The sequence below is a fragment of the Salmo trutta genome, chromosome 36 (assembly GCF_901001165.1).
Source record: "Salmo trutta chromosome 36, fSalTru1.1, whole genome shotgun sequence".
Taxonomy (NCBI): Eukaryota; Metazoa; Chordata; class Actinopteri; order Salmoniformes; family Salmonidae; genus Salmo; species Salmo trutta.
The window spans coordinates 27,043,096-27,070,417 of record NC_042992.1 but is presented as its reverse complement, the minus strand read 5'-3'; the positions used below and the strand labels follow the sequence as shown (position 1 = coordinate 27,070,417).

General features: G+C 42.9%; 1 protein-coding gene across 4 annotated transcripts in view; it reads left to right on the top strand.

The window, feature by feature from the left end:
* Positions 1 to 551: 551 nt before the first annotated feature.
* Positions 552 to 27,322, top strand: part of LOC115175751 (KH domain-containing, RNA-binding, signal transduction-associated protein 3) — a 154,330-nt gene continuing 127,559 nt past the window's right edge. For all 4 annotated transcript variants that reach the window (XR_003872096.1, XM_029735225.1, XM_029735227.1 and 1 more), the window contains exon 1: positions 552 to 995. Coding sequence is in view for 3 of the 4 variants with exons in the window: in XM_029735225.1 (XP_029591085.1) it covers positions 905 to 995 (91 nt within the window). In the remaining variant the exon portion in view is untranslated. The remainder of the gene's footprint in view (positions 996 to 27,322) is intronic.

Sequence of the window (27,322 nt, the reverse complement as noted above, 5' to 3'; positions counted from 1 at the left end):
TTATGACCCGCAGTTCAGAGTTTCTTTTTAGAGAGCCCACAGCTTGAATGTCATTCTTATTTCCACAACTTTGTATAACATGCAGCTCTCAAAGTGAGCTTAAATGCACTCTCCTATGTCTGATTTATACAATCGGTTCTGTTGAAAGTACAATAAAGGGTGCCTATGTATGTAGCATATCAGTTTTACTCCAAGCCGGAGTTCATACATTGGAAACTTATATAAGGTACTTGTATATATTTGCATATTGATGGGCTATTTAGTTTGGGCACATTTATATTCTACAATTTAACAAGAGATGGACTGTTATTAATGTTCACCCTGCATAGTAATTCAGATCGTTGCCGGCTCGTGTCACATCGAACAACATATAGCCGCGCGCCGTGGAATCAGCACCATGGATAGTTCCAGCTGTTCCGCTCACTCCAGGCTGGTGCACCCGCCCCTTCTAATGACTGACGCTACATTGCATTTTCTTGAACACTGATCGGCAACCAATAGTCGAGGAGCTGGAATGAGCCCTCGTTGCTAGTGGAGACGTTCCGGGGGAGCTTTAAAGAGCTTGTTTACAGAACGGAGAGAGCCTCTAGGTTGGCGGTGTTGCATGCGAGGGGTCTGCAAGGTGACGTTGAATATATAGTCTACTACACGGATGGGATAACGGAATTCGTACCTGAGACACCCGCGCACAGACTGTTTTTGGTCGTTGTTACAGCTTAGAACTACTTATGTGATGTTATAGTGTTTGCGAATGACACTGCCGCATTCCTTTTCGTTTTAAAAAATATATAATTTACCGTTACTAGTTTTGGTGGGGGCAAGTGTTGGGAATAAGGCGAGGTTTTAGAATTGTATCACTGCCGAATTATTTTGTGGACGGCGTGGACCAACGATACGGGACGAAATGGATAACGAAAAGTACTTACCAGAGCTGATTGCGGAGAAGGACACACTGGACCCCACGTTTCATCACTCTCTACGACTACTAGATCAAGGTAAGACAAGAAAACATCCCAATTTATTATGGGACGTTTGTACTGTAAAGCTTAGAATACTAACCTATACTGTTTGGGCTCTGTTGGTTCCTATGTTGTTTGGGTTATGTTGGTGCCACTTTGACCTAATATTACACTTTAAAGACATATTTGAAGTTTTGATTAGGTGCTGTCCCAAATGGACCATAATACAGAACATATCCACGCTCAGGCTATTTGATGTATTCCAGAACCAGCACACTTTATTCGACTAAGGGCTTGTTGATTAGTTGAACATTTGAATAACTGTCTGGAATACATAAAATAGCCTAAGTGGAGTGGCTGGTGGTTGCCTAGCCTACGCTAAAAAATGCCACGCCTTTCTGTCAGCCTATACATAAATACACATTCAATCATAATTGTAAATCACCACTCTACTTATACAATGTAGGCCTACAGTATTTGGTAACACTACATGCCTCTATGTTTGCATACTTCTACTATGATAAACTGAAAACAATGTAGGAGCGTCTCCAAGTAGTTCAGTCATCCAGCACTGAGACGTGTAAATGATAATGTTAACAGTGAAATCAACACATTCTCATTATAAGTTGGATTTGTTTTCCCCTTTGAAGAACTTGACTTGATTCTAATGCAATTTGAGCGGATAGAGGCGCGTGTTCCACAGTGATTTGAATCGAAGACTGTTTAATTAATCCATTGCTGAGACGTCTTGGCTTTGAAGCTGTCTGAATTTTACAATACTTCCAGACGCACCCCCTTGCGTCCACTCTTGTGAGAAGAGCACCGGAATAGCATCCAAGTACATCCTTTAAATACCACTTGTAAATGAGCTTTGTGTCTAGTGCTGTCTGCCTGGATTTCAGAAAATAAAATCCTATTTGCAGAATGACTATATCTCGCTAAGCTTTGAAAGCTTTTGATTTGTATAGTAGGCTACTGGCCACCTGCGTTTAATGGTCAGGTATGACTTTAACGACAGCTACTGATGTAAGCTTTACATTCACAGTTGTTGAACTGTACCTATACCTGACATATAAGAGATGGATATAATATTCCTATCGAGTAAGATGCAAATGTATGGTTTGGTGAACCATGCTCGACTAAGAGTAACCATGCCTGAGATCTGACGACTTGCGTTAACTCCCAGAGCTAATGCCTAGGCTTTAGCTCAGCAGGCTAACACAGTTGTGTGGCATGCAGGAGCCTCTCTGTACCCAGTCCCATTTTGTACCCATTATGGATAGATTGTTCAGTTTTAAGAAAGTGAAATAGCCTATAGCTAAAAGTATTGAGTTGGGCAATATGGGAAAGAATAGCTGAAAGCACTGAGTTAGGTTAATACCAGGACAGAAGGGCCTTTATGAATGTGTTTCTTTCAGCTCTCTCACTTAGAGCTGAATAAGTGTAGTCAGACGGAGATAAGAACGTATTTTACTCAGCACTTTCTCCTTATCAGCTGGTTTCAGTCTGTAAAATAGCTTTGGCCTTTTTCTCCAACACAGATTTCCCAGCTTGCCATGTGATTTGAAGGAAATGTACATTTGGTTTACCGTAGCGCTCATTTCTTCGACAGAGTGTCGTTGAGGGTTCACGTAAGTCGTATAAATGAACGAGCCAATGCTTTCAATGGAGTTGGAGGAGTGTGATTCTGAATATTCCACAAGCATTTCCACTGTGATATCACAACTTTTGGATCCTATACTTTTAACAGATTCCTGGTGTCCCAAATGGCACCCTATCCCCTACTGTACATTTATTTTGACCAGAGCCCTATTGTAGTCAAAAGTAATGCACTATATAGGGAATAAGGTGCAGATTGCCGTCGTATTTCATCAAACAAACAAGGCTCAGTTGTGCCCTGGGTTGGTCCGTAAGAGCCAGTAACAGTCAGTAACAGTCAGGAATTGTCCGTAACAGTCAGTAACAGTTAGTAACTGTCCATAACAGTCCGTAACATTCCGTAACAGTCAGTAACAGTTTGCCACAAACTCCAAAATGTAAATACTCGAATGTCTTTATGCAATGGAACAGAGCACTACTTTAAGCACTTCTCTAATAACAATTATTCTGGCATCTTCCCCACCAGCTCTCGACTTGATTATTACGTTTTCAGGGGAAACGAACAGAACTACAGAGAACAGGCACACAGGCAGACAGCAAGTGGCTGCATACTATGTAGGTAACTGTATGTCTGGAGAGATACACGTGCGGGGGGGGGGGGGGGGGGGGGGCTGTACTCGGAGATGGAAGTTAGATACCTGTACCATACTGTAGGTATACTGTAGGGCGGCAAGTAGCCTAGCGGGTAGTGTGTTGGGCCAGTAACCAAAAAAATCAGTCCGTGTCCTTGAGCAAGGAACTTAACCCTAATTTGCTGCACCTATCCAGTGTATGAGACAAAAAATAGGTACAATTAGATCTAATAGAAAAGCACGTCTGCTGGAAAAAATTCATTAAGTGCTCATACAGCCACAGATCCAGCTAGGCCTGTTTAGTAGTGACTCACTGCTGACGTTAATTGATATAAATATCTTATCATGCTTCTAATTAGATAAGTTGAAGAGTTAATTTTCACTACAAGAATAAACACATTTGAAGGAATTCAAAAAGCAGGACTGCTTTCGGCTGTGAGAACCTCACATAGAGTGTGACGTTGTTGCAAAAGTTGTGTTTCGCTATGAGGCCTTTCTTGTTTCAAACTGCACAAACAGCATCTAATATTTCAAGTAAAAAAAAAAAATGAAACTACCTGCTATATCTGCTTTAACCCAGATATATGGGCCTGCCCGCTAGAACGTATTTCATTACATGCAGAATGTCCTGCTCACTCTGAACAGAGACCATCTCCATGGAGCCATCCCAGGTTCTGCACGAGAAGTACAGCTCTTCCACTAGTTCTGTACGATACACTCTATTATAATTGTCTGTTCCGCTGCAGGCACCCAGCACAGTGTTTGTATTACATTAAAGAGCTCCGCTTGGGTAGACTAGGTTAGGCCACAATGGAAGGAACCCAAAATAAAATGATCCTGCATCTGGAAAAGCACCCAGCCTAATCCCTATATAGTGCACTCCATTCGACCAATGGTAACAGTGGTCGTAGGTGCCGTTTAAGATGAGGGAGGACGTCCATTTTTTTAATGAGCATGGCCTTATTTTTATTACAGCATATTGGATGACTGTCATTCATATTCCATTCACCCAGCTCAATGTAACGTCGATAGGTTTAGGCTACTACATAATACTCACATTTTCCCTGTACCCATCATGAGGTTGCTCCAACCTAGCCTATGAATGAAAGTTTACAACATATGTGCACAGGTCGAGAGAAATTTGAGGAATCAAGGTGACAGACATTAACACATTAAATACCGTTTTGCACAATCTTGCCTGAATCTAGCTGATCTATGGTTTAATCATTAGTCCAACAGTTGCAAATGAGAATTTCTATTGGACAAATTCAGGTATGTTTATCCCCGTTTTGTTCTGTTTGCTTCTGTATAAGAAATGTTTTTTCAACAGAATCGGCAGAATGAATACACCCCTGATCACACACAAACACAGTTCACTTTCATAGCAGCCACATACAAACAGCTGGATAATTCCTTCTCGCATCTACGTAAAACCAAAAGCTTACCCTGACATGGAAGAGTTCCAGAATTGGATAGCCATAGCCATCTAGATAAGATAACATCTCTCTCTGTTTGAGCGGGTGTTTGAATAGGCTAATCTAGCTAGCTGCAGTCGTTAGCTAAGTAAGTAAAAGTGAAAGTGAAAAAAATACGAAATATAGCTAGCTCTCTCTCCCCTTCTCTTTTGCTTCTTAATTTTTGAAGAAATACATTTGTTCAAAACTGTTTAACTATTGTTTTTCTCTCTCTTTGAGTCAGCTACTCACCACACTTTATACACTGCAGTGCTGACTAGCTGTAGCTTATGCTTTCAGTATTACACTAGATTCATTCTCTGATCCTTTGATTGGGTGGACAACATGTTAGTTCATGCTGCAAGAGCTCTGATAGGTTGGATGACGTCCTACGGAAGTTGTCATAATTACTGTGTAAGTCTATGGAAAGGTGTGAGAACCATGAGCCTCCTAGGTTTTGTATTGAAGTCAATGTACACAGAGGAAGAAGGAAGCTTGCTGTCCTCCGGCTACACCATGGTGCTACCCTACAGAGTGCTGTTGAGGCTACTGTAGACATTCATTGAAAAACAATGTGTTTTAATAAAGTTATTTGGTGACGTGAATATATTTACTATAGTTTTACCTTAAAATTATAACTTTTTTAATGTTTCAATATGTTTATGAAAATCACTGAGGAGGATGGTCCTCCACTTCCTCCTCTGAGGAGCCTCCACTGAATGGTGATATTTTGGACGCATCCTAGGAGCGCACGTCCAGCAGTGAGCAGAAATAGGCCTTAGCAGAGCATCAAAGCCGGAGATACTGTTGTGTTGCTAGGAAAACAGTGGTTGATAGTGATAAACATCAGTGGCTGGCCAGCACGCTGAGCTAGTGGACTACACAGGGAGACAGATACAGGACAGGAAGGGGTCCACTTACTCTGGGATCTGACCTACAGATGTACCGTTACGCTGTTGAACTCACAGGTGAAGTGAGAGAGAGTGAGAGAGAGAAAGAGAGAGATAGACCCAGAAAGCACTTTAAATTTTGACTAGTAGGTCAGGGTTGCAGTGTGCAAGGTGTTGAGTGGTGCTATGTGTGAGCTATGGCTCAGAGGTCTGAGGTGTTTGCTGAGCGGTGGTTCACTCCTCTAGCTGAGGCATCCCAGAAGACTCTACAGGAGGGTGAGATGTAGGCCAGGCCTAACACAGACTGAGACAGTCACGCTTGGTCATAAAACCTAATGGCATGTCATTTATGGGACTGATTAGTTTACATGGCGGCATTGATCTCACTGTTCATGTGTGATGCGTGGAACACCCGTTATGTCACAAGTAATGAGGTGGCAATGCAGTAATTCAAAAGTCTTCTCACCACCAGGACTCTAGGGTTGCATCCCAAGTGGCACCTCACTCCTTACGTCCCGAATGGCATCCTATTCGAAAAGTAGTGCGGGCCCTTGTCAAAGGTAGTGCACTATATAGGGAATATTTAGGATGCGCTCTGACTGATCCAGGTTCATTAGTTAGTGGATAAAAATGCAGAAGCACAGAATTATTGTCTGGATAAAAACAAATGATTAATACTGTAATATTATATCCTACGGGTAAACAACGCAGTTATCTTTGTAGATGAATCAGTTACAGTGCCCTCCGTAATTATTAGGACAGTGACAATTTTGTTGTTGTTTTGGCTCTGTACTCCTGTACTTGGATGTGAAATGATACAATGACTATGAGGTTGAAGTGCAGACTGCCAGCTTAAATTTGAGGGTATTTTCATCCATATCGGGTGAACTGTTTAGAAAATACAGCACTTTTTGTACATAGTCCCACCATTTTATGGGATAAAAAGTATTGCGACAAATGTGTATTAAAGTAGTAAAAAGTTTAATATTTGGTACCATATTCCTAGCACGCAATGATTATATCAAGCTTGTGACTCTACACACTTGTTGGATACATTTGCTGTTTGTATTTGGGGCCCAACAAGAAATGATTGGTAAATGTATTGTGTCATTTTGGAGTCATTATTGATTGTAAATAAGAATAGAATATGTTTTAAAACACTTATACATTAATGTGGATGCTACCATGATTACGGATAGTCCTGAATGAATTGTGAATAATGATGAGTGAGAAAGTTACAGATGCATAAACATCATACCCCCAAGACCTGCTAACCTCTCACCATTACAATAACAGGGAGGTTAGCATTTTATATCATACCCCCAAGACATGCTAACCTCTCACCATTACAATAACAGGGGAGGTTAGCATTTTTGGGGGTATGATATTTGTGCGATGAAAATATGGATGAAAATACCCTCAAAATAAATGGAGTACAGAGCCAAAAAAACTAAAACATGTATCACTGTCCCAATATTTAAGCAATAATTCCATTGCTGGTTGATGTTTTCCTTTTGTAACCAGAGCAGATGAAAGCAACATTGACCTCCACAAATGCTGTTTACATACTGAATGAAGCAGTTAAGGGACCTCATGGGCAGCCTTAACTTTTCCCTTAAGTGGGAAATTCACCTTAAAATGTTTTGTGCAACTGACTTAAAGTTAAGGAAACTTTAAGGGAAAAGATAAGGGGAAAATTAACTTAAGGTGTTTTATGCAACCGGACCCAGGCCCTGTTGTTACCTGATATCCCAGCGATAGCTCAACTTACCCCATGGCCATTGAATCAACCAACCCCATGTTAAACATTTTGACTATTAGCCCACACAGCTACAAGGATTCACTTTCATGCTATGTTTAGGACCTCATATTGAAGCTTATAGAGACCCCAACTGATGTATAGAACAATATTTAAATAATTGATTTTGTTTAGATACAAGCATCATGAAACCGCTAACACAATCATTTCATTTGACTTAGTGAAGATCAGTTTTTTGGACCTTGCTTACCACTTTTTCCATGTGGTTTCTTCCTTCACAGATGACCTCTTCCTAAATATTTGGTCAAATTATTCATTTTGAGATTGGTTTCCTAGAAACAAGGGTGGCTCAATTTACCCCACTCTATGTATTATATCTCACATGATTTCTCAACAAGTATCCACATCATCCGGCTTCTTTCCGTTATGATGTGCACTTTTATTGCATGCCTTCCAATTAAACCCAGTGGCTTGGAAAAGGTGCTTTGCATTAATTTTTTTAGTTAAAATGAGTAGGTGTTTAAAGCTTTGAGTTTTTCGTTGTCAGCAGCTGCTGATGCTCCAGTTTGTCATGGTATAAGGTGGGGCAAGGATCAGAGCAGCAGTCACACAGAGGAAGCACCTCTCTGCATCTTATCACTGCTTTCAATGGAAGATTAACTGAAATGAATTAGCTGGCAACAGAGTTAACATAAACAGTCACACAAACATCATTTAAATAAAGAGAAACCTGATATCTCCTTGATGGCAAACGCGGCCAGGCGTGACACGCCGATATGGTCATGATAGCTGGCCTACTAGGACACCATTGGACAAAACCCTATGGACAATACAATTTTATGCAAACATGATAGTTTAAAATACAATGAATTGTGATTAAAAAAAGTACATTTCTTTCCCTACCCAGCTGGTCAAGCTGCTATCCATATTTAACAGTGCTATATAGCCTCTCGTCGCTGTTTTAAATAATGCACCAGTGCTTATTGAGAGACGGCAGTAGTCGCCAGAGAGCCCCAGATCTGAAAAGAGATCATTTAAGCCCAGCGTGCAGTCAGAAAGTGTTGAGGTCTTCAACTCAACCAGAAGCACCAGTTACCAGCTACCAGCGCAGACCTCCAACTTGGCTCCTCTCCTCTCCACTCCTCTCCTCTCCCCAGCCTCAGGGCCTCAGGGCCCCAGGGCCTCAGGGCTTAGCACAGCCCCTCAGCTCTCCTCTACTCACCACCAGTACGTTACTTTAACTCCTATATTAATCCAGGGCAAACTGTGTTCTCCGCCAGGCTCGCCCGCCGCAATTATAAATCCATTCATCATATTCTTATTGGATGATAATGCACTGATGTCTGCCCAAGACAGCACAAAGACAGAACTGTGGGATTAGACTGGATTAGACTGGGAGCTAGAGAGAGACAGAGAGAGAAAGAGCTCTGGTATGTGGGCATGTGTTTACCGTAGTTACGGGCAACTGAAAGAGGTAAGGGTTCACATCCCCTGGGGGAATGTTCTTTGTGAAGGATTGGACTAAAACTCAGTTAAAAAAGGGAAAATGCATCGGAGGGAGGAGGAAAGTGACGAGTGGAATGAAATTGGAATTGAAATAGAAAAAATAAAAGGAAATGTGGTAATGGAAAAAATTGCTAGATGGGAAAGTGACAAAATATTATATATATATATATAGCGAGAAAGGCAGGTTAAGGTGTAGACCCCTGCTTTCATTCCATACCCTCTGAATCTCCTAGAACCATTTTATGTGTCTAAAAAACATTTCATGGTGAGGTTAGTTTATGTGTTAAGGTGAATAGCTGAATAGGCAGATGCATCTTGCGCATACCGGGTCCCTCTGAGTGAAACGGTGTGGTTGTATAGCTGCGGGGAGAAAGGCAAGTGTAAATGTACCACTTGTTCAGAAGATGGGGAAGGTGCAAATTCAATGCTTATTCATTTTTGTCCCCAGCATCGCATTTCAAATTCAGCTTTTTTATCACTTATGTAAAAACCAGATAGCAGTCTTCACACATTGAACAGTGTTTAATTTTTCCCCAACCCTGCTAGCTTGACCGATTCAATATATACCAGAATGAGAATGACACCCATAAGAAAATGCTGTTGTATGTTTTTGCTCTCTGACCAGGAGTATCAAGTTGTCTAAAAATAGTTCTGCACATCCAAACACTGTCACTCCTCTCTGTCTCTTCTCTGTATATCTACCTGCTTTCTAACAGTGATTAGAATCCTGTCAGATTCAATGAACTGCCATTGATCTCGCTCATAGTCTGCTTCACTGTGAAGTAGTTGGGTGTATTTGTCCTCGTTTTGATAAGGGCCCTTTTCAGTGGCCTTACCTTGATCTCTCTCTTTCTCCAACAGCTTCCTTCCTTTCCCCTCCTTCCCTCTCATCTCTTCCCTATCTTCTTCCCTTCATATATTCCCTCTCACTTTATTTACACTGTGTTGGGTCGGTTGGCACCTTATTTTGAGAGGATTGGTTCAGGATTAGCCTTCCCGCCTTCCCAGCTGATCCCATCCATTTTGTTGTAATCCAACTAAATTTAATTATGTTTATCGTTCCACCTTGCTGGAGCCCTGGACCGTCAGGCAGCGCAGCTCCGCTTCAGTCAGATAAGGAGCACCTTGCCGTGCCTCGCTCGCTTCTTGTGCACCTTGTTGCTGGCACTATGTCAAATGGCACCCTATTATAGTGACCTACTTTAGACGAGAGCCCTAGGGGCCCTGGTCAAAAGTCATGCACTTCATAGGAAATAGGGTGCCATTTGGAAATCATCCTACATCACCTAGAGTCTTGGTAAATAAACACCTCCCAAAATAATCAGCCTGCTTTGCTCTATGACGTGCCACTCAACATGTTTTTTCCTCTCAATATGTGTGGTATCAGGTCAAGGCAAGCAGATCTAATACTGAGGATGTAAACCTATATCTTCTGTAGGATGAGCTTCAACCAGCTGCAGCTCTGTAAGGTGATAGAGAAGAGGCCCGTATTTCATATAAAGCTGAAGTGTTCTCACTGTGTATACAGTTTCCTTTATTACTTTGGTGGGCCTAATCCCCAACATGCAATATGAGAAGCTCACAATACAAACCTAAAAATAGTAATGTAAGCAGTGCATGCATTGACTGACTCAGAAAGAGATAATTCATAAGAGGCTCCAAGAGAACTCAGACCTAGTTTTAGGTAGAACTTTATTATTTTTTGAGTTCAGCCATTGTGGTCCAACAGCATTAAATTTATGATGAGATTAAATGCATTCAGTGGCTTCCCAGTAAGCAAAATAGCGTTGTAAAGATGTCTAAAATATGTGTTTCCTAGACGTTGAAGTTAGGCTCATTTTAGGTGCTGAATGAAAGGTGGACAGTCTTTTTGGGGTGATTAAAATATGTATTTTCCGGATGTTGAAAATACGCCTTTTCTGGACATTGAAATCAGGTTAATTTTCGTTTTTTACTGAAAGGTAAAAATATGCTATTTACAGATGTTGAAAATACATATTTTTTGTCATTAATTATGTGGCCAAATTTCAGCTGCACATACATTCTCAATGAAGTAAATTTTAAATATAGGAAAAAGGAGCCATCTGAAGACCGCAACGTAGAATATTTATGCTTAATATCTTATTGCTTTTTAGTCCATTTTTCAGAATAAACCCACAGAGCACTTCAAATGCGATAACATTCCCAGTAACAGTTACAGAAATATGTTTTTCTTGCTATGACTGTGATATGTTGTTGTTTATCTACCTTAATTGAATGCACTGACTGTAAGTCACTCTGGATAAGAGTGTCTGCTGAATGACCAAAATGTAAATGTAAAAACAAACACTTGCTAGGCATGTGGGGTATTATTCTAATGAGCTCCGCCCCCAAACAAGTGCAAATTTGGCTGGTCCAGACCAGACCATATCGGAACAGCACAATTCAGTATAGTAGAGTTGTCACGGGTGTCGTAGGGTTTAGACCAAGACGCAGCGGGAAAATGTATACTCATCTTCTTTTATTAAATGGACAAAGAAGGAAAAACCAAAACAAACACATATACAAAAAACACGACGACAAAGAACAGGCCGGTAAGGCACAAAGCTATACACAGCAACAATCTCCCACAAAATCCCATGACAAAACACATACCTATTTATAGGACCTTCAATCAAAGGCAACGATAGACAGCTGCCTCCAACTGAAGGCCCCAACACCAATTAACTAAACATAGAAATACAAACGACTAGACTGAACATAGAACTAAACGAACATAGAACAGTAACCAAAACCTTGGACTAATAAATGAAATACCCCTCTACATAAACAACCACCCCGAACCATATAAACCAAATACCCCCTCTACATGAACACATACACAAACACACCCTGAACCACATAAAACAAATACCCCCTGCCACGTCCTGACCAAACTATAAGAACAAATAACCCCTTTACTGGTCAGGACGTGACAAGAGTACTGTACAGTGCAGGACAGTAGAGTTGTATTCAGTACAGTAGAGTACAGTACAGTACGGTACCATACAGTACAGTAGAGTTTAATTTAGTAGACTACAGTACATTACAGTTGAATTTAGTAGAGTATAGTAAAGTGAGTTTATTTCCGTAGAGTGCATTCGAGTAAAGTAAGGTACAATACAACACATTATACTGTACTATTCTTTGTGCTGAACTATACTTTACTTAACTGTTTACTACTGTGCTCTAATGTATTTTATTCTACTGTACTGTACTATACTCTACTTTTTTTATTTTAATATTTTATTTCACCTTTATTTAACCAGGTAGGCTAGTTGAGAACAAGTTCTCATTTGCAACTGCGACCTGGCCAAGATAAAGCATAGCAATTCGACACATACAACAACACAGAGTAACACATGGAATAAACAAAACATACAGTCAATAATACAGTAGAACAAAAGAAAACAAAAAGTCTATATATAGTGAGTGCAAATGAGGTAAGTTAAGGCAAGAAATAGGCCATGGTGGCGAAATAATTACAATATAGCAATTAAACACTGGAATGGTAGATGTGCAGAAGATGAATGTGCAAGTAGAGATACTGGGGTGCAAAGGAGCAAGATAAATAAATAAATACAGTATGGGGATGAAGAAGGTAGATAGATGGGCTGTTTACAGATGGGCTATGTACAGGTGCAGTGATCTGTGAGCTGCTCTGACAGCTGGTGCTTAAATGTATGTGAGGGAGATATGAGTCTCCAGCTTCAGAGATTTTTGCAGTTCGTTCCAGTCATTGGCAGCAGAGAACTGGAAGGAAAGATGACCAAAGGAGAAATTGGCTTTGGGGGTGACCAGTGAGATATACCTGCTGGAGTGCGTGCTACGAGTGGGTGCTGCTATGGTGACCAGTGAGCTGAGATAAGGCGGGACTTTGCCTAGCAGAGACTTGTAGATAACCTGTAGCAAGTGGGTTTGGCAACGAGTAGAAGCGAGGGCCAACCAACGAGAGTGTACAGGTCGTAATGGTGGGTAGTGTATGGGGCTTTGGTGACAAAACGGATGGCACTGTGATAGACTGCATCCAGTTTGTTGAGTAGAGTGTTGGAGGCTATTTTATAGATGACATCACCGAAGTCGAGGATCGGTAGGATTGTCAGTTTTACGAATGTATGTTTGGCAGCATGAGTGAAGGATGCTTTGTTGCGATATAGGAAGCCGATTCTAGATTTAATTTTGGATTGGAGATGCTTAATGTGAGTCTGGAAGGAGAGTTTACAGTCTAAGCAGACACTCAGGTATTTGTAGTTGTCCACATATTCGAGCGAGCAGGTGCGGGCAGTGATCGGTTGAATATGCATGCATTAATTTTACTTGCGTTTAAGAGCAGTTGGAGGCCACGGAAGGAGAGTTGTATGGCATTGAAGCTCGTCTGGAGGTTAGATAACACAGTGTCCAAAGAGCGGCCAGAAGTATACAGAATGGTGTCATCTGCGTAGAGGTGGATCAGAGAATCACCAGCAGCAAGAGCAACATCATTGATGTATACAGAGAAGAGAGTCGGCCCGAGAGTTGAACCCTGTGGCACACCCGTAGAGACTGCCAGAGGTCCGGACAACAGGCCCTTCGATTTGACACACTGAACTCTATTAGAGAAGTAGTTGGTAAACCAGGCGAGGCAATCATTTGAGAAGCCAAGGCTGTCGAGTCTGCCAATAAGAATGTGGTGATTGACAGAGTCGAAAACCTTGGCCAGGTCGATGAATACGGCTGCACAGTAATGTCTCTTATCGATGGCAGTTATGATGTCGTTTAGGACTTTGAGCGTGGCTGAGGTGCACCCATGACCAGCTCTGAAACCAGATTGCATAGCGGAGAAGGTACGGTGGGATTCGAAATGGTCGGTAATCTGTTTGTTAACTTCAATATGTTAATGTTGCCTGAACTTTAATTTGACACTACAGTATATTGTCTTCCACACATACGGTAATGGAACTTGACATACATTTTATTTTATTTTATTATTATAATAATAATAATTATTATTATATATATTTTTTTATATCTACAGTTGAAGTTTACATACACTTAGGTTGGAGATGTTAAAAGACATTAGAAAGACAGGGTAGGAAAGATATAGGTCTGTAGCAGTTTGGGTCTAGAGTGTCACCCCCTTTGAAGAGGGGGATGACCGCGGCAGCTTTCCAATCTTTGGGAGTCTCAGACGATATGAGAGAGGTTGAACAAGCTAGTAATAGGGGTTGCAACAATTTCGGCAGATCATTTTAGAAAGAGAGGGTCCAGATCGTCTAGCCCGGCTGATTTGTATGGGTCCAGATTTTGCAGCTCTTTAAGAACATCAGCTATCTGGATTTGGGTGAAGAAGAAATCGTGGGGGCTTTGGTGGGTTGCTGTGGAGGGTGCCAGGCAGTTGACCGGGGTAGGGGTAGCCAGGTGGAAAGCATGGCCAGCCGTAGAGAAATGCTAATTGAAATTCTCAATTATAGTGGATTTATCGGTGGTAACAGTGCTTCCTAGCCTCAGAGCAGTGGGCAGCTGGGGGAGGTGCTCTTATTCTCCATGGACTTTACAGTGTCCCAGAACTTTTTTGAGTTAGTACTACAGGATGCAAAATTCTGTTTGAAAAAGATAGCCTTAGCTTTTCTAACTGCCTGTGTATATTTGTTCCTAACTTCCCTGAAAAGTTGCATATCACGGGGGCTATTCGATGCTAATGCAGAACGCCACAGGATGTTTTTGTGCTGGTCAAGGGCAGACAGGTCTGGAGTGAACCAAGGACTATATCTATTCCTAGTTCTACATTTTTTGAGTGGGACATGCTTATTTAAGAAGGTGAGGAAGGCACTTTTAAAGAATAGCCAGGCATCATCTACTGACGGGATGAGGTCAATGTCATTCCAGGATACCCCGGCCAGGTCGATTAGAAAGGCCTGCTCGCAGAAGTGTTTTAGGGAGCGTTTGACAGTGATGAGGGGTGGTCGTTTGGTCGCAGACCCATTATGGATGCAGGCAATGAGGCAGTGATCGCTGAGATCTTGATTGAAAACAGCAGAGGTGTATTTGGAGGGCGAGTTAGTTAGGATGACATCTATGAGGGTGCCCGTGTTTACGGATTTGGGGTTGTACCTGGTAGGGTCATTGATAATTTGTGTGAGATTGAGGGCATCAAGCTTAGATTGTAGGATGGCTGGGGTGTTAAGCATGTCCCAGTTTAGGTCACCTAGTAGCACGAGCTCAGAAGATAGACGGGGGGCAATCAATTCACATATGTTATCAAGGGCACAGCTGGGGCAGAGGGAGGTATATAGCAAGCGGCAACAGTGAGAGACTTGTTTCTGGAAAGGTGAATTTTTAGAAGTAGAAGCTCAAATTGTTTGGGTACAGACTTGGATAGTAATACAGAACTCTGCAGGCTATCTTTGCAGTAGATTGCAACACCGCACCCTTTGGCAGTTCTATCTTGGCGGAAAAGGTTATAGTTAGCAATTGAGATTTCATGGTTTTTGGTGGTTTTCCTAAGCCAGGATTCAGACACGGCTAAGACATCCGGGTTGGCAGAGTGTGCTAAAGCAGTGAGTAAAACAAACTTAGGGACCAGGCTTCTAATGTTAACATGCATGAAACCAAGGCTTTTACGGTTGCAGAAGTCAACAAATGAGAGCACCTGGGAGTGGGAGTGGAGCTAGGCACTGCAGGACCTGGATTAACCTCCACATCACCAGAGGAACAGAGGAGAAGTAGGATAATGGTACGGCTAAAGGCTATACGAACTGGCCGTCTAGCACGTTCGGAACAGAGTAAATGGAGCAGGTTTTTGGGCACGATAGCATAGATTCAAGGCGTAGTGTACAGACAACGGTAAGGTAGGATGTGAGTACATTGGAGGTAAACCTAGGCATTGAGTAATGATGAGAGAGATATAGTCTCTAGAGACGTTTAAACCAGGTGATGTCATCGCATATGTAGCAGGTGGAACAACATGGTTGGTTAAGGCATATTGAGCAGGGCTAGAGGCTCTACAGTGAAATAAGACAGTAATCACTAACCAGGACAGTAATGGACGAGGCATATTGATATTAGAGAGAGGCATGTGTAGCCAAGTGAACATATGGGTCCAGTGAGTGGTTGGGCTGACTGGGGACACGGCAATTCAGACAGTTAGCAGGCCGATGCTAACAAGCTAACAGTTAGTAGGGCGGTGGCTGAACAAGCTAGCAGTTAGCAGACCGGGGCTGGCAAGCTAGCAGTTAGCAGACCGGGTTAGCAAGCAAGCAGTTGGCAGACCGGGGCTAGCAGTTAGCAGACCGGGGCAAGCAAGCTAGCAGTTAACAGACCGGGGCTAGCAAGTTAGCCTTTGGGGACGTCGCGATGGGGCAGATTATGTCGGTATTCCAGTCGTAGAGGATCGTCGGAGTTCCGTGCCCCGTACCGGCAGTAGAACGGGTCCGGATATTGTAGCCCAGGAGTGGGCTTCGGTGGTAGCACAGGAGCCCTGGCCGGGCTAGCTTCAGGCTAATTGGTGCTTGCTCCGGGATGGAAACGCTAGCCAGGAGTAGTTACCCGGGATTGCGGTTAGCTAGTTGCGAAGATCCAGATGAAAATGTTCAGAGTTTGCAGTAGGAATCCGGGGATATGGGGAAAAAAATGTAATAATAATAATAATAGGCCTGTTATGCTCTGGTTTGAGTCACATTGTTCGGACTGGCGAGAGCTTTCCCAGCTAAAGGTTAGCTGATGAAAGCTAGCAATGGTTTGCTGACTGATAGCTGGTAGGTAGTTAGCTGGCTAGCTTCAGTTGAGGGATTCCAGATCTGAAAAAAAAACAGATCCACGCCACATTGGGTGAGGCAGGATGCAGGAGAGTTGAGGTTGAGGTTTAGGAAAATATTTTAAAAAGATATGCGAAGAAAAAGATGTAAAAAGATATATACAAGGGACACGACAGGACAAAGACAAAGACGTCTGACTGCTACGCCATTGGTTTAAACTTTAATTTACTGTACTCTACTGTACTGTACTATAATGTAATATACTCTGATGTGCTCTACTGTACTGTGCTGTACTGTGCTGTCCAAACTTGTGAAATATAGATGTCTTTGATTGGTTCAGATTTTGGTCCGGACCAGTCCAAATCTGAACCAATGATAGACGTCAATGTTTGGGCCAAATCAAGGCCAGGCCTGACCAAATCTGAACCAAACATAGACGTCTACGCCAAATCAAGGCCTGTCTGGAAAGGAAAATAAAATACGGCCGGTCCAGAAAGGACCAAAACAATACGTCCAAAACACGTCGCCGTCGGTCCGTGCTTAGTGGGTTTGGGCTGCTAACTAACTGCACCATGATTCTTCTGTACGAACAGGAAGTGCAGTAAGGGACTTATCCATTCTCACCCAGCACCATGTCAGTGTTATCATTTTTACTAAACACCAGATGTTACAACACACAAACAGAGACTAAAATAACAGTTTCTCTGTTTCTTGTGTGGAAAACATTCCTCATTCATCTGCACTGTATGCTCTGATGAACTTACTGTTAAAAGAGCCACTAGGAATCATCTCTCATCTGAAGCTCTCGGTTTAAACTCTCTGCACGTCTCTCTGTCTCAATAAATAGCACTCAATGTCTTCAGGCTTTTAGTGCTTTGCTCACCTCATGAAAAAAAATAATTCTGAACATGGAGTTGGATGGTGGTAGTGTTGGTGGGTATGAGTCTTTGAATCTTTCATGACTGAAGGTAGTGAAAGTAGGATATCAGTAAATGAAAGTTAAGTGCATTTTCTGGGTTTTTGGAGCAAGAGAATTTATCCTGTAATATACTGAGAGGAGGAGACTGGGGGAAGGGTTTGGGAGAAAGGGGGGAGGATGTGGATGCTCATTAAGGCTATCCCCGTCGCCAGGGGACCTTTTCTTGTTGTCCTGCTAGGCCGCTTGCTTCACTTTGTCTCCCGTCTCTATTTTAAGAGGATGCTGTGAAAGCCTAATTGTATTCAGATTCTGGAGACATCTCTGCTCTTCAAGTTAAGGACCCATGGTGGACTCGTTCCTCATGTCTGCAGATCCCCATCTAACCAAAGGGCCCCGACAACCACATATGGTCGTCCACACTGCATTTAACAAAAGTAGCACACGGGTCATGCGTCTGAAATAATGGCATTCAATCAACCTTAAAAGTGTTTAATGCCACAACTTTCAGACGGTTCAGATCGATGCTATGATTTACATTTCCTATTAATTTATACCTGACAAAACAGCCAAAGACAACTGGCAGCAGGCTTGACATTTGTATCTGTTTGTATCTGATAATCGCTGTGAATGATTATTGAATGCTCATTTACTATTATAGCTCCACAATAAAAAACTTGTGAATTCAAGTATGAATTGTTTCTATCCATAAAAAGGACACTTCATTCCACTGTTGGTGAAGTCTGGTTTATAAACCCAATTATAAGAGATGTGAATGTTATTGAGAGTCTGAAGCGTTATTTTGACCATCATTACTACATAAGACCCTTGCTGTGCTGTTGGCCCCCTGACAGCAACAGAAGAAACACACACACATAAACACAAACCCCAGATCCTAGCTCTATATAATGGACAGCAGCAGTGTGAGGGTTGTCGTTATGATGCCCCACTGTAGCTGGTCATATCCTCTCTCAACTGTGATTAGTCCATCTTGTCTACTTGATGAGGATGTTGGTAATGATACGTAATGTTCAGTCCTGTTATTGTCCATTGCTTTACTCCAATTAGGGGAGGGTTGGTAGGGTTAGCGGAAAATAATAAAGGAAAATTCACTACATGAATAAAAGTATGTGGACACCTGCTCGTCAAACATCTCATTCCAAAATCATGGGCATTAATATGGAGTTGGCCCCCCCTTTGCTGCTATAACAGCCTCCACTCTTCTGGAAAGGCTTTCCATTGGAACATTGCTGCGGGGACTTGCTTCCATTAAGCTGCTTTGTGCATGGGTGCATTGTCATGCTGAAACATTAAAAGGCCTTCCCCAAACTGTTGCCACAAAGTTGGAAGCACAGAATCATCTAGAATGTCATTGTATGCTGTAGTGTTAAGAGATCCCTTCACTGGAACTAAGCCTAGCCTGGACCATGAAAAACATCCCCAGACCATTATTCCTCCTCCACCAAACTTTACAGATGGCACTATGCATTGGGGCAGGTAGCGTTCTCCTTGCATCCACCAAATCCAGATTCGTCCGTCGGACTGCCAGATCACTCCAGAGAACGCGTTTCCACTGCTCCAGAGTCCAATGGTGGCGAGATTTACACCACTCCAGCCAACGCTTGGCATTGCGCATGGTGATATTTGGCTTGTGTGCGGCTGCTCGGCCATGGAAACCCATTTCATGAAGCTCCCAATGAACAGTTATTGTGCTGACTTTGCTTACAAAGGCAGTTTGGAACTCAGTAGTGAGTGTTGCAACCGAGGACAGACGATTTTTACGCGCTACGCACTTCAGCACTCACCGGTCTCGTTCTGTGTGGCCTACCATTTTGCGGCTGAGCCATTGTTGCTCCTAGATGTTTCCACTTCACAGTAACAGCACTTACAGTTGACCGGAGCAGCTCTAGCAGGGCAGAAATTTGACAAACTGACTTGTTGGAAAGGTGGCATCCTGTGACGGTGCCACGTTGAAAGTCAATGAGATCTTCAGTAAGGCCGTTCTACTGCCAGTGTTTGTCTATGGAGATTGCATGGCTGTGCGCTCAATTTTATACACCTGTCAGCAGCGGGTGTGGCTGAAATAGCCAAATCCACTAATTTGAAGGGGTATGCGCATACTTTTGTAAGTATAGTGTAAATAAACAAAATATATATTATATATATACACAGTACTAGTCAACAGTTTGGACACACTGTCACACCCTAATCTGTTTCACATGTATTGTGCTTGTCTCCACCCCCCACCAGGTGTCTCCCATTTGTCCCCTTTATCTCCTGTGTATTTATACCTGTGTTTTTTGTTTGTCTGTTGCCAGTTCGTCTTGTCCCGTCAAGTCCTACCAGCGTGTTCCTGAGCTCTAGTTTTTGGTTTTCTTGCTCTTCCCTGTTCAAACCTTTCTGCCTGCCCGCCGTCCTGCGCGCCGTCCTGTACATGCCTGACTCTGATTTGGATTACGACTCTTTGCCTGCCTTGACCTACTGATTGCCTGCCGTCCTGTACTTGCCTGACTCTGACTTGGATTACGACCCTTTGCCTGCCTTGACTACCCTTTAGCATACCACTTGTACTATAATAAACTCTGAGACTCGTACTATCCGCCACCTGTGTCTGCATTTGGGTCTTAGCCCGAGTCCTGATACACACCTACTCATTCAGGGGGTTTTCTTTATTTTGACTATTTTCTACAATATAGAATAATAGTGAAGACATCAAAACTATAAAATAACACATATGGAATCATGTAGGAACCAAACAAGTATATTTTATATTCTTCAAAGTAGCCACCCTTTGCCTTGATGACAGCTTTGCACACTCGTGGCATTCTCTCAACCAGCTTCACCTGGAATGCTTTTCCAAGAGTCTTGAAGGAGTTTCCACATATGCTGAGCACTTGTTGGCTGCTTTTCCTTCTCTTTGCGGTTCAACTCAACCCAAACCATTACTTGAGGTTGTGGAGGCCTGGTCATCTGATGCAGCACTCCATCACTCTCCTTCTTAGTCAAATTGCCCTTACACACCTGGAGGTGTGTTGGGTCATTGTCCTGTTGAGAAACAAATGATAGTCCCACTAACCGCAAACCAGATGGGATGGCGTATCGCTGCAGAATTCTGTGGTAGCCATGCTGGTTAAGTGTGCCTTGAATTCTAAATAAATCACTGACAGTGTCACCAGCAAAGCACCATCACACCTCCTCCTCCTCCATGCGTCACGGTGGGAACCACACATGTAGAGATCATACGTTCACCTATTCTGCATCTCAAAGACACAGCGGTTGGAACCAAAAATCGAAAAATTGGACTCATTAGACCAAAGGACAAATATCCACTGGTCTAATGTCCATTGCTCGTGTTTCTTGGCCCAAGCAAGTCTCTTATTATTATTGCTGTCCTTTAGTAGGGGTTTCTTTGCAGCAATACGACCATGCAGGCCTGATTCACGCAGTCTCCTCTGAACAGTTGATGTTGAGATGTGTCTGTTACTTGAACTCTGTGAAGCATTTATTTGGGCTGCAATCTGAGGTGCAGTTAACTCTAATGAACTTCTCCTCTGCAGCATATGTAGCTCTGGGGCTTCCTTTCCTGTGGCGGTCCTCATGAGAGCCAGTTTTATCATAGTGCTTGATGGTTTTTGGGACTGCACATTAAGAAACCTTTAATGTTCTTGTAATTTTCCGGATTGACTGACCTTCATATCTTAAAGTAATGATGGACTGTCGTTTCTCTTTGTTTATTTGAGCTGTTCTTGCCATAATATGGACTTGGTCTTTTACCAAATAGGGCTCTCTTCTGTACCTCTACCTTGTCACAACACAACTGATTGGTTCAAACGCATTAAGAAGGAAAGAAATTCAACAAATTCACTTTTCAAAAGGCACAGCTGTTAATTGAAATGTGTTCCAGCTGACTACCTCATGAAGCTGGTTGAAAGAATGCCAAGAGTTTGCAAAGCTGACATCAAGGCAAAGGGTGACTACTTTGAAGAATCTCAAATATATTTAGAATTGTTTAACACTTGATTCCATACAGCGTGGGAAAAAAGTATTTGATCCCCTGCTGATTTTGTACATTTGCCCACTGACAAAGAAATGACCAGTCTATAATTTTAATGATAGGTTTATTTGAACAGTGAGAGACAGAATAACAACAAAAAAATCCAGAAAAACGCATGTCAAAAATGTCATAAATTGATTTGTATTTTAATGAGGGAAATAAGTATTTGACCCCTCTGCAAAACATGACTTAATACTTGGTGGCAAAACCCTTGTTGGCAATCACAGAGGTCAGACGTTTCTTGTTGTTGGCCAGCAGGTTTGCACACATCTCAGGAGGGATTTTGTCCCACTCCTCTTTGCAGATCTTCTCCAAGTCATTACGCTTTCGAGGCTGACGTTTGGCAACTCGAACCTTCAGCTCCCTCCACAGATTTTCTATGGGATTAAGGTCTGGAAACTGGCTAGGCCACTCCAGGACCTTAATGTGCTTCTTCTTGAGCCACTCCTTTGTTGCCTTGGCCGTGTGTTTTGGGTCATTGTCATGCTGGAATACCCATCCACGACCCATTTTCAATGCCCTGACTGAGGAAAGGAGATTCTCACCCAAGATTTGACGGTACATGGCCCCGTCCATCGTCCCTTTGATGCGGTGAAGTTGTCCTCTCCCCTTAGCAGAACAACACCCCCAAATCATAATGTTTCCACCTCCATGTTTGATGGTGGGGATGTTGTTCTTGGGGTCATAGGCAGCATTCCTCCTCCTCCAAACACGGCGAGTTGAGTTGATGCCAAATAGTTCCATTTTGGTCTCATCTGACCACAACACTTTCACCCAGTTGTCCTCTGAATCATTCAGATGTTCATTGGCAAACTTCAGACAGGCATGTATATGTGCTTTCTTGAGCAGGGGGACCTTGTGGGCACTGCAGGATTTCAGTCCTTCACGGCGTAGTGTGTTACCAATTGTTTTCTTGGTGACTATGGTCCCAGCTGCCTTGAGATCATTGACAAGATCCTCCCGTGTAGTTCTGGGCTGATTCCTCACCGTTCTCATGATCATTGCAACTCCACGAGGTGAGATCTTGCATGGAGCCCCAGGCCGAGGGAGATTGACGGTTCTTTTGTGTTTCTTCCATTTGCGAATAATCGCACCAACCGTTGTCACCTTCTCACCAAGCTGCTAGGTGATGGTCTTGTAGCCCTTTCCAGCCTTGTGTAGGTCTACAATCTTGTCCCTGACATCCTTGGAGAGCTCTTTGGTCTTGGCCATGGTGGAGAGTTTGGAATCTGATTGATTGTTGATTGCTTCTGTGGACAGGTGTCTTTTATACAGGTATCAAACTGAGATTAGGAGCACTCCCTTTAACCTCTTATAGGAGTGTGCTCCTAAACTCAGCTCGTTACCTGTATAAAAGACACCTGGGAGCCAGAAATCTTTCTGATTGAAAGGGGGTAAAATACTTATTTCCCTCATTAAAATGCAAATCAATTTAAAACATTTTTGACATGCGTTTTTCAGGATTTTTGTTTTGTTTTTCTGTCTCTCACTGTTCAAATAGATCTACCATTAAAATTATAGACTGATAATTTCTTTGTCAGTGGGCAAACGTACAAAATCAGCAGGGGATCAAATACTTTTTTCCCCTCACTGTATGTGTTTTTTCATAGTTTTGATGTCTTCACTATTATTCTACAATATAGAAATAGGAAAATAAGGAAAAACCCTTGAATGAGTAGGTGTTTCCAAACTTTTGACTGGTACTGTATATATTTATCCAAAAATATATGGGGGATTGGAAATGATGCAGACAATTAGATTGATGGAAACCACAATCTATTGGCAATATTAAAGCTGATTTACCCCCCCCCAAAAAAAGAAGATGAACTCCTAGAGATCATTTTTTATGGATGAAGTGTGGGGGCTGAGCGAAAACAAATCAAGCTTATAGATAGGTGGTTCAGACATGTTCACACTTCCAGTCTGATGCTGGTGGTGGTATGTGTGGTGGGGCTATGGTTTAAATTGCTGTCCGTCGCATGGTTAGGTCGGTCTGAGAAGACAGTTTTGAAGGGAGAATGGCAGACGGGGAAAGGGAAGGAAGGATAGTTTGGGTTGCTTTATCCGCTTCGTGGTTGTTGTTGTATTGACAGTTCCTGGTTCCTGGAGAAGCTGATGAGAAAGCAGGAGCCACAGAGCCAGAAGAGCGAGGCAGTGAGAGACAGGGAGAGACAGAGACATGGATGAGTGGATCACCTTTCAGCCTCAGACATCGGAGCGGTTTCCCTGGGATGCGTTCCAAATGGCACCCTATTCCCCATGTATTGCACACTATAAAAGTAATGTACTACATGGAATAAGGGGCCATTTGGGCTGCAAGGGCTTCTGGGCTGTAGAAGAACTGCCAGATGCTCCTGAGGAGAACAGGGTTGGGCTCAATTCCATTTCAATACACGCAATTCAGAAAATAAACTGAAATTCCAATTCCAATGAGGAAAATTGGAATTAGAATTTCAGTTTACCTGAATTGAAAGAATTGAAATGGAATTGAGCCCAGCTATGAAGGACAAGTACAGTGTAGAGGAGGAATATCTGTCTGGATTCTAACTGAGCCACACATAGCAAAGCAACAACAAGCTCCACTTGTTAAGGAATAATATAATAATGTCAGCAGATGGTTGGGCATGAGGAGGGACCTCGGGCTGCAAGTTAGACTAATGAAACCGCTGTATGTAGAATGTATGTGGAGCGTCATGCAAGCTTTTCTCATTATTGAGGATCAATGAGGCAAAATACATTGATTTACTGGTCACTGACTCGTGTAAACAAAATAGTCCAAGGTTGTTTTTTCTTATATTATGCAGTCATGGCTTATTACTATTTTTGACTGTGAGGGTTCAGACTCATTTTATGCAGAGTGTCACGGCTGTTTGAAGGATCGGACCAAAATGCAGCGTGTTTGTAGTTCCACATCTTTATTTATTCGTGAAACGTAATGCAACACACTAAATACTTGAACTAACAAAAACAACAAACCGTGACGCAGAGAGAAAACACACTACTCAAAATATAATCACCCACAAAAACAGGTGTGACAAGCATCAACTTAAATATGACCTCCAATTAGAGACAACGACGACCAGCTGCCTCTAATTGGAGATCATACCAAACAAAACCAACATAGAAATACAAAACTAGAAACACAAAACCATAGACAAACACCCCCTGTCATGCCCTGACCTACTCTACCATAGAAAATAACCACTTACTATGGTCAGGATGTGACAACCCCCCCAACAACAAACCCCCTCACACAACAAAACACAAAGGGAGGGTAGGATGGGCGACTAATGTCTATGGCGGCTCATATGCAGTACCCAGAACCTTCTTATCCAGGGGGAGGCGGCTCGGGTTCGGGGCGTAACCCCCACTCCACCCACTGATCCCTCTGCTTCTTTACCACCTGACCGTGGATTGTCATCGAAAGAATCGGACTGCCGCTGAAGGCTCCGGGCTGCGGACCGCCCCTGAAAGCTCCGGACCGTCGCCGGAGGCTCCGGACTGGGGAGGCGTCGCCGGAGGCTCCGGACTGGGGAGGCGTCGCCGGAGGCTCCGGACTGGGAAGGCGTCGCCGGAGGCTCCGGACTGGGGAGGCATCGCCGGACTCCTGATTCGTGGTACTGGCATGGGTGGCGCCAGACTGGTAACCCCCACCTCAGGACGAGTGCAGGGAGCAGGAACAGGACACTCCGGACTGGGCATGCGCACTGGAGGTCTGATGCGTGGGACTGACCTAGGTGGCGCCAGACTGGTAACACGCACCTCAGGGCGAGTGCGGGAAGGAGGCACAGTACGTACCGGACTATGGAGGCGAACTGGAGACCAGGCATGCTGAGCAGGCCTAATCCTTCCTGGCTGAATGACCATCTTTGCCCTACACCGGTGTCGAGCTTTCACCGACCGCACCAGGCTGTGAGTGCGTATGGGCGATATAGTGCGCATCACACCATAACCTATTGCTCGTTCATCCACTCTCTCCTCAGCACGCCCACTCCGCAGTGCTCTCGATGCCAGTACCTCTCTCCGGAATCTTGCATCGAGCTTCGTGCTTGACTCCTTGACTGGCTCCGGTTCACTCCACGGCTCTCTCCGATAAGCACGGGAAGTTAGATCAGGTCTACCCCTGACATCGCCAAACTCCCCGTGTGCCCCCCCAACTTTTTTTGGGGGGGGCTGCCTCTCAACCTTGCCTCTTGGTGCATATAGAGCCTCGTAGTATTGTCGCTCCCTTTTTGTTGCTTCGATTTCCTCCCTCGGGCGACGATCCTCCCCGGCCTGCCTCCAGGGTCCTTTACCATCCAAAATCTTCTCCCAAGTCCATTCATCCAGATACTCCTTACCACGCTGCTTGGTCCTTATTTGGTGGGTGATTCTGTCATGGCTGTTTGAAGGATCGGACCAAAATGCAGCGTGTTTGTAGTTCCACATCTTTATTTATTCGTGAAACATAATGCAATACACTAAATACTTGAACTAACAAAAACAACAAACCGTGATGCAGAGAGAAAACACTACCGTAAATTCCGGACTATAAGCCGCAACTTTTTTCCCAGGCTTTAAACCTCGCGGCTTAAACATTGACGCGGCTAATATATGGATTTTTCCCGCTTCCAATTTTTTTTTCTCCAAAATAACACATTCTGTGACGTGCTCAGTTTTTTGCCGGCATGAAGCTTTCATTAGACCAATGAAATTGCTGAACGGGTTAAGGTCAAACAACTTTTTTGTTTACTGTTTAGATTAAATCGAGCGCTCTCAAACTTCCCATCATTCTGATTACGGTAGTCATTTTATCTCCCTCATCATGGCAAAGACACAGAGAAATGCATATGATGCAGCTTTCAAGTTGAAGGCGATTGATCTGGCTGTTGGAAAAGGAAATAGAGCTGCTGCACGGGAGCTTGGTCTTAATGAGTCGATGATAAAACGTTGGAAACAGCAGCGTGAGGAATTGACTCAGTGCAAAAAGACAACTAAAGCTTACTGCAAATTTTTTATTTTTTGTTACAAGCCGTGTTTCGTTAAAGCCTATTTATTTTTGTTACAAGCCGTGTTTCGTTAAAGCCTGTGTAAAGTTAATTTGTTTCAAAGTACCGGTAGGCACCTGCGGCTTATAGACATGTGCGGCTTATTTATGTTCAAAATATATATATATTTTTAATTCAGTGGGTGCGGCTTATATTCAGGTACGCTAATAGTCCGGAAATTACGGTACTCAAAATATAATCACCCACAAAAACAGGTGGGACAAACATCAACTTGAATATGACCTCCAATTAGAGACAACGACGACCAGCTGCCTCTAATTGGAGATCATACCAAACAAAACCAACATAGAAATACAAAACTAGAAACTGAACATAGAAATACAAAACATAGACAAACACCCCCTGTCACGCCCTGACCTACTCTACCATAGAAAATAACCACTTACTATGGTCAGGATGTAACACAGAGACAAAACATTCCTGCCCCATATTTCAAACATGAAAGATGACAAAACACACGTTCAGTGTCACACAACACTTGTATTCAGTAAACAAACATTGTAATCAATCACCCTTAAATGTATTCAGTGTTAAAGTAATAGTATGTTTCCTCGTATAGTACAATGACTTCAAACATATATTTGTAGATTCGACTTAAAGCACTGTACTGTATATTTACATTATCAGAGGGAAAGGGTGATCCTCAATTGGAAACAGTGTATGTGTCACAATGCTCATTTTCACTAGTATAGTACATTACCCCTACTGAGCATCTGAGTATCCCAAATGGCACCCTATTCCCTATATATGGGAC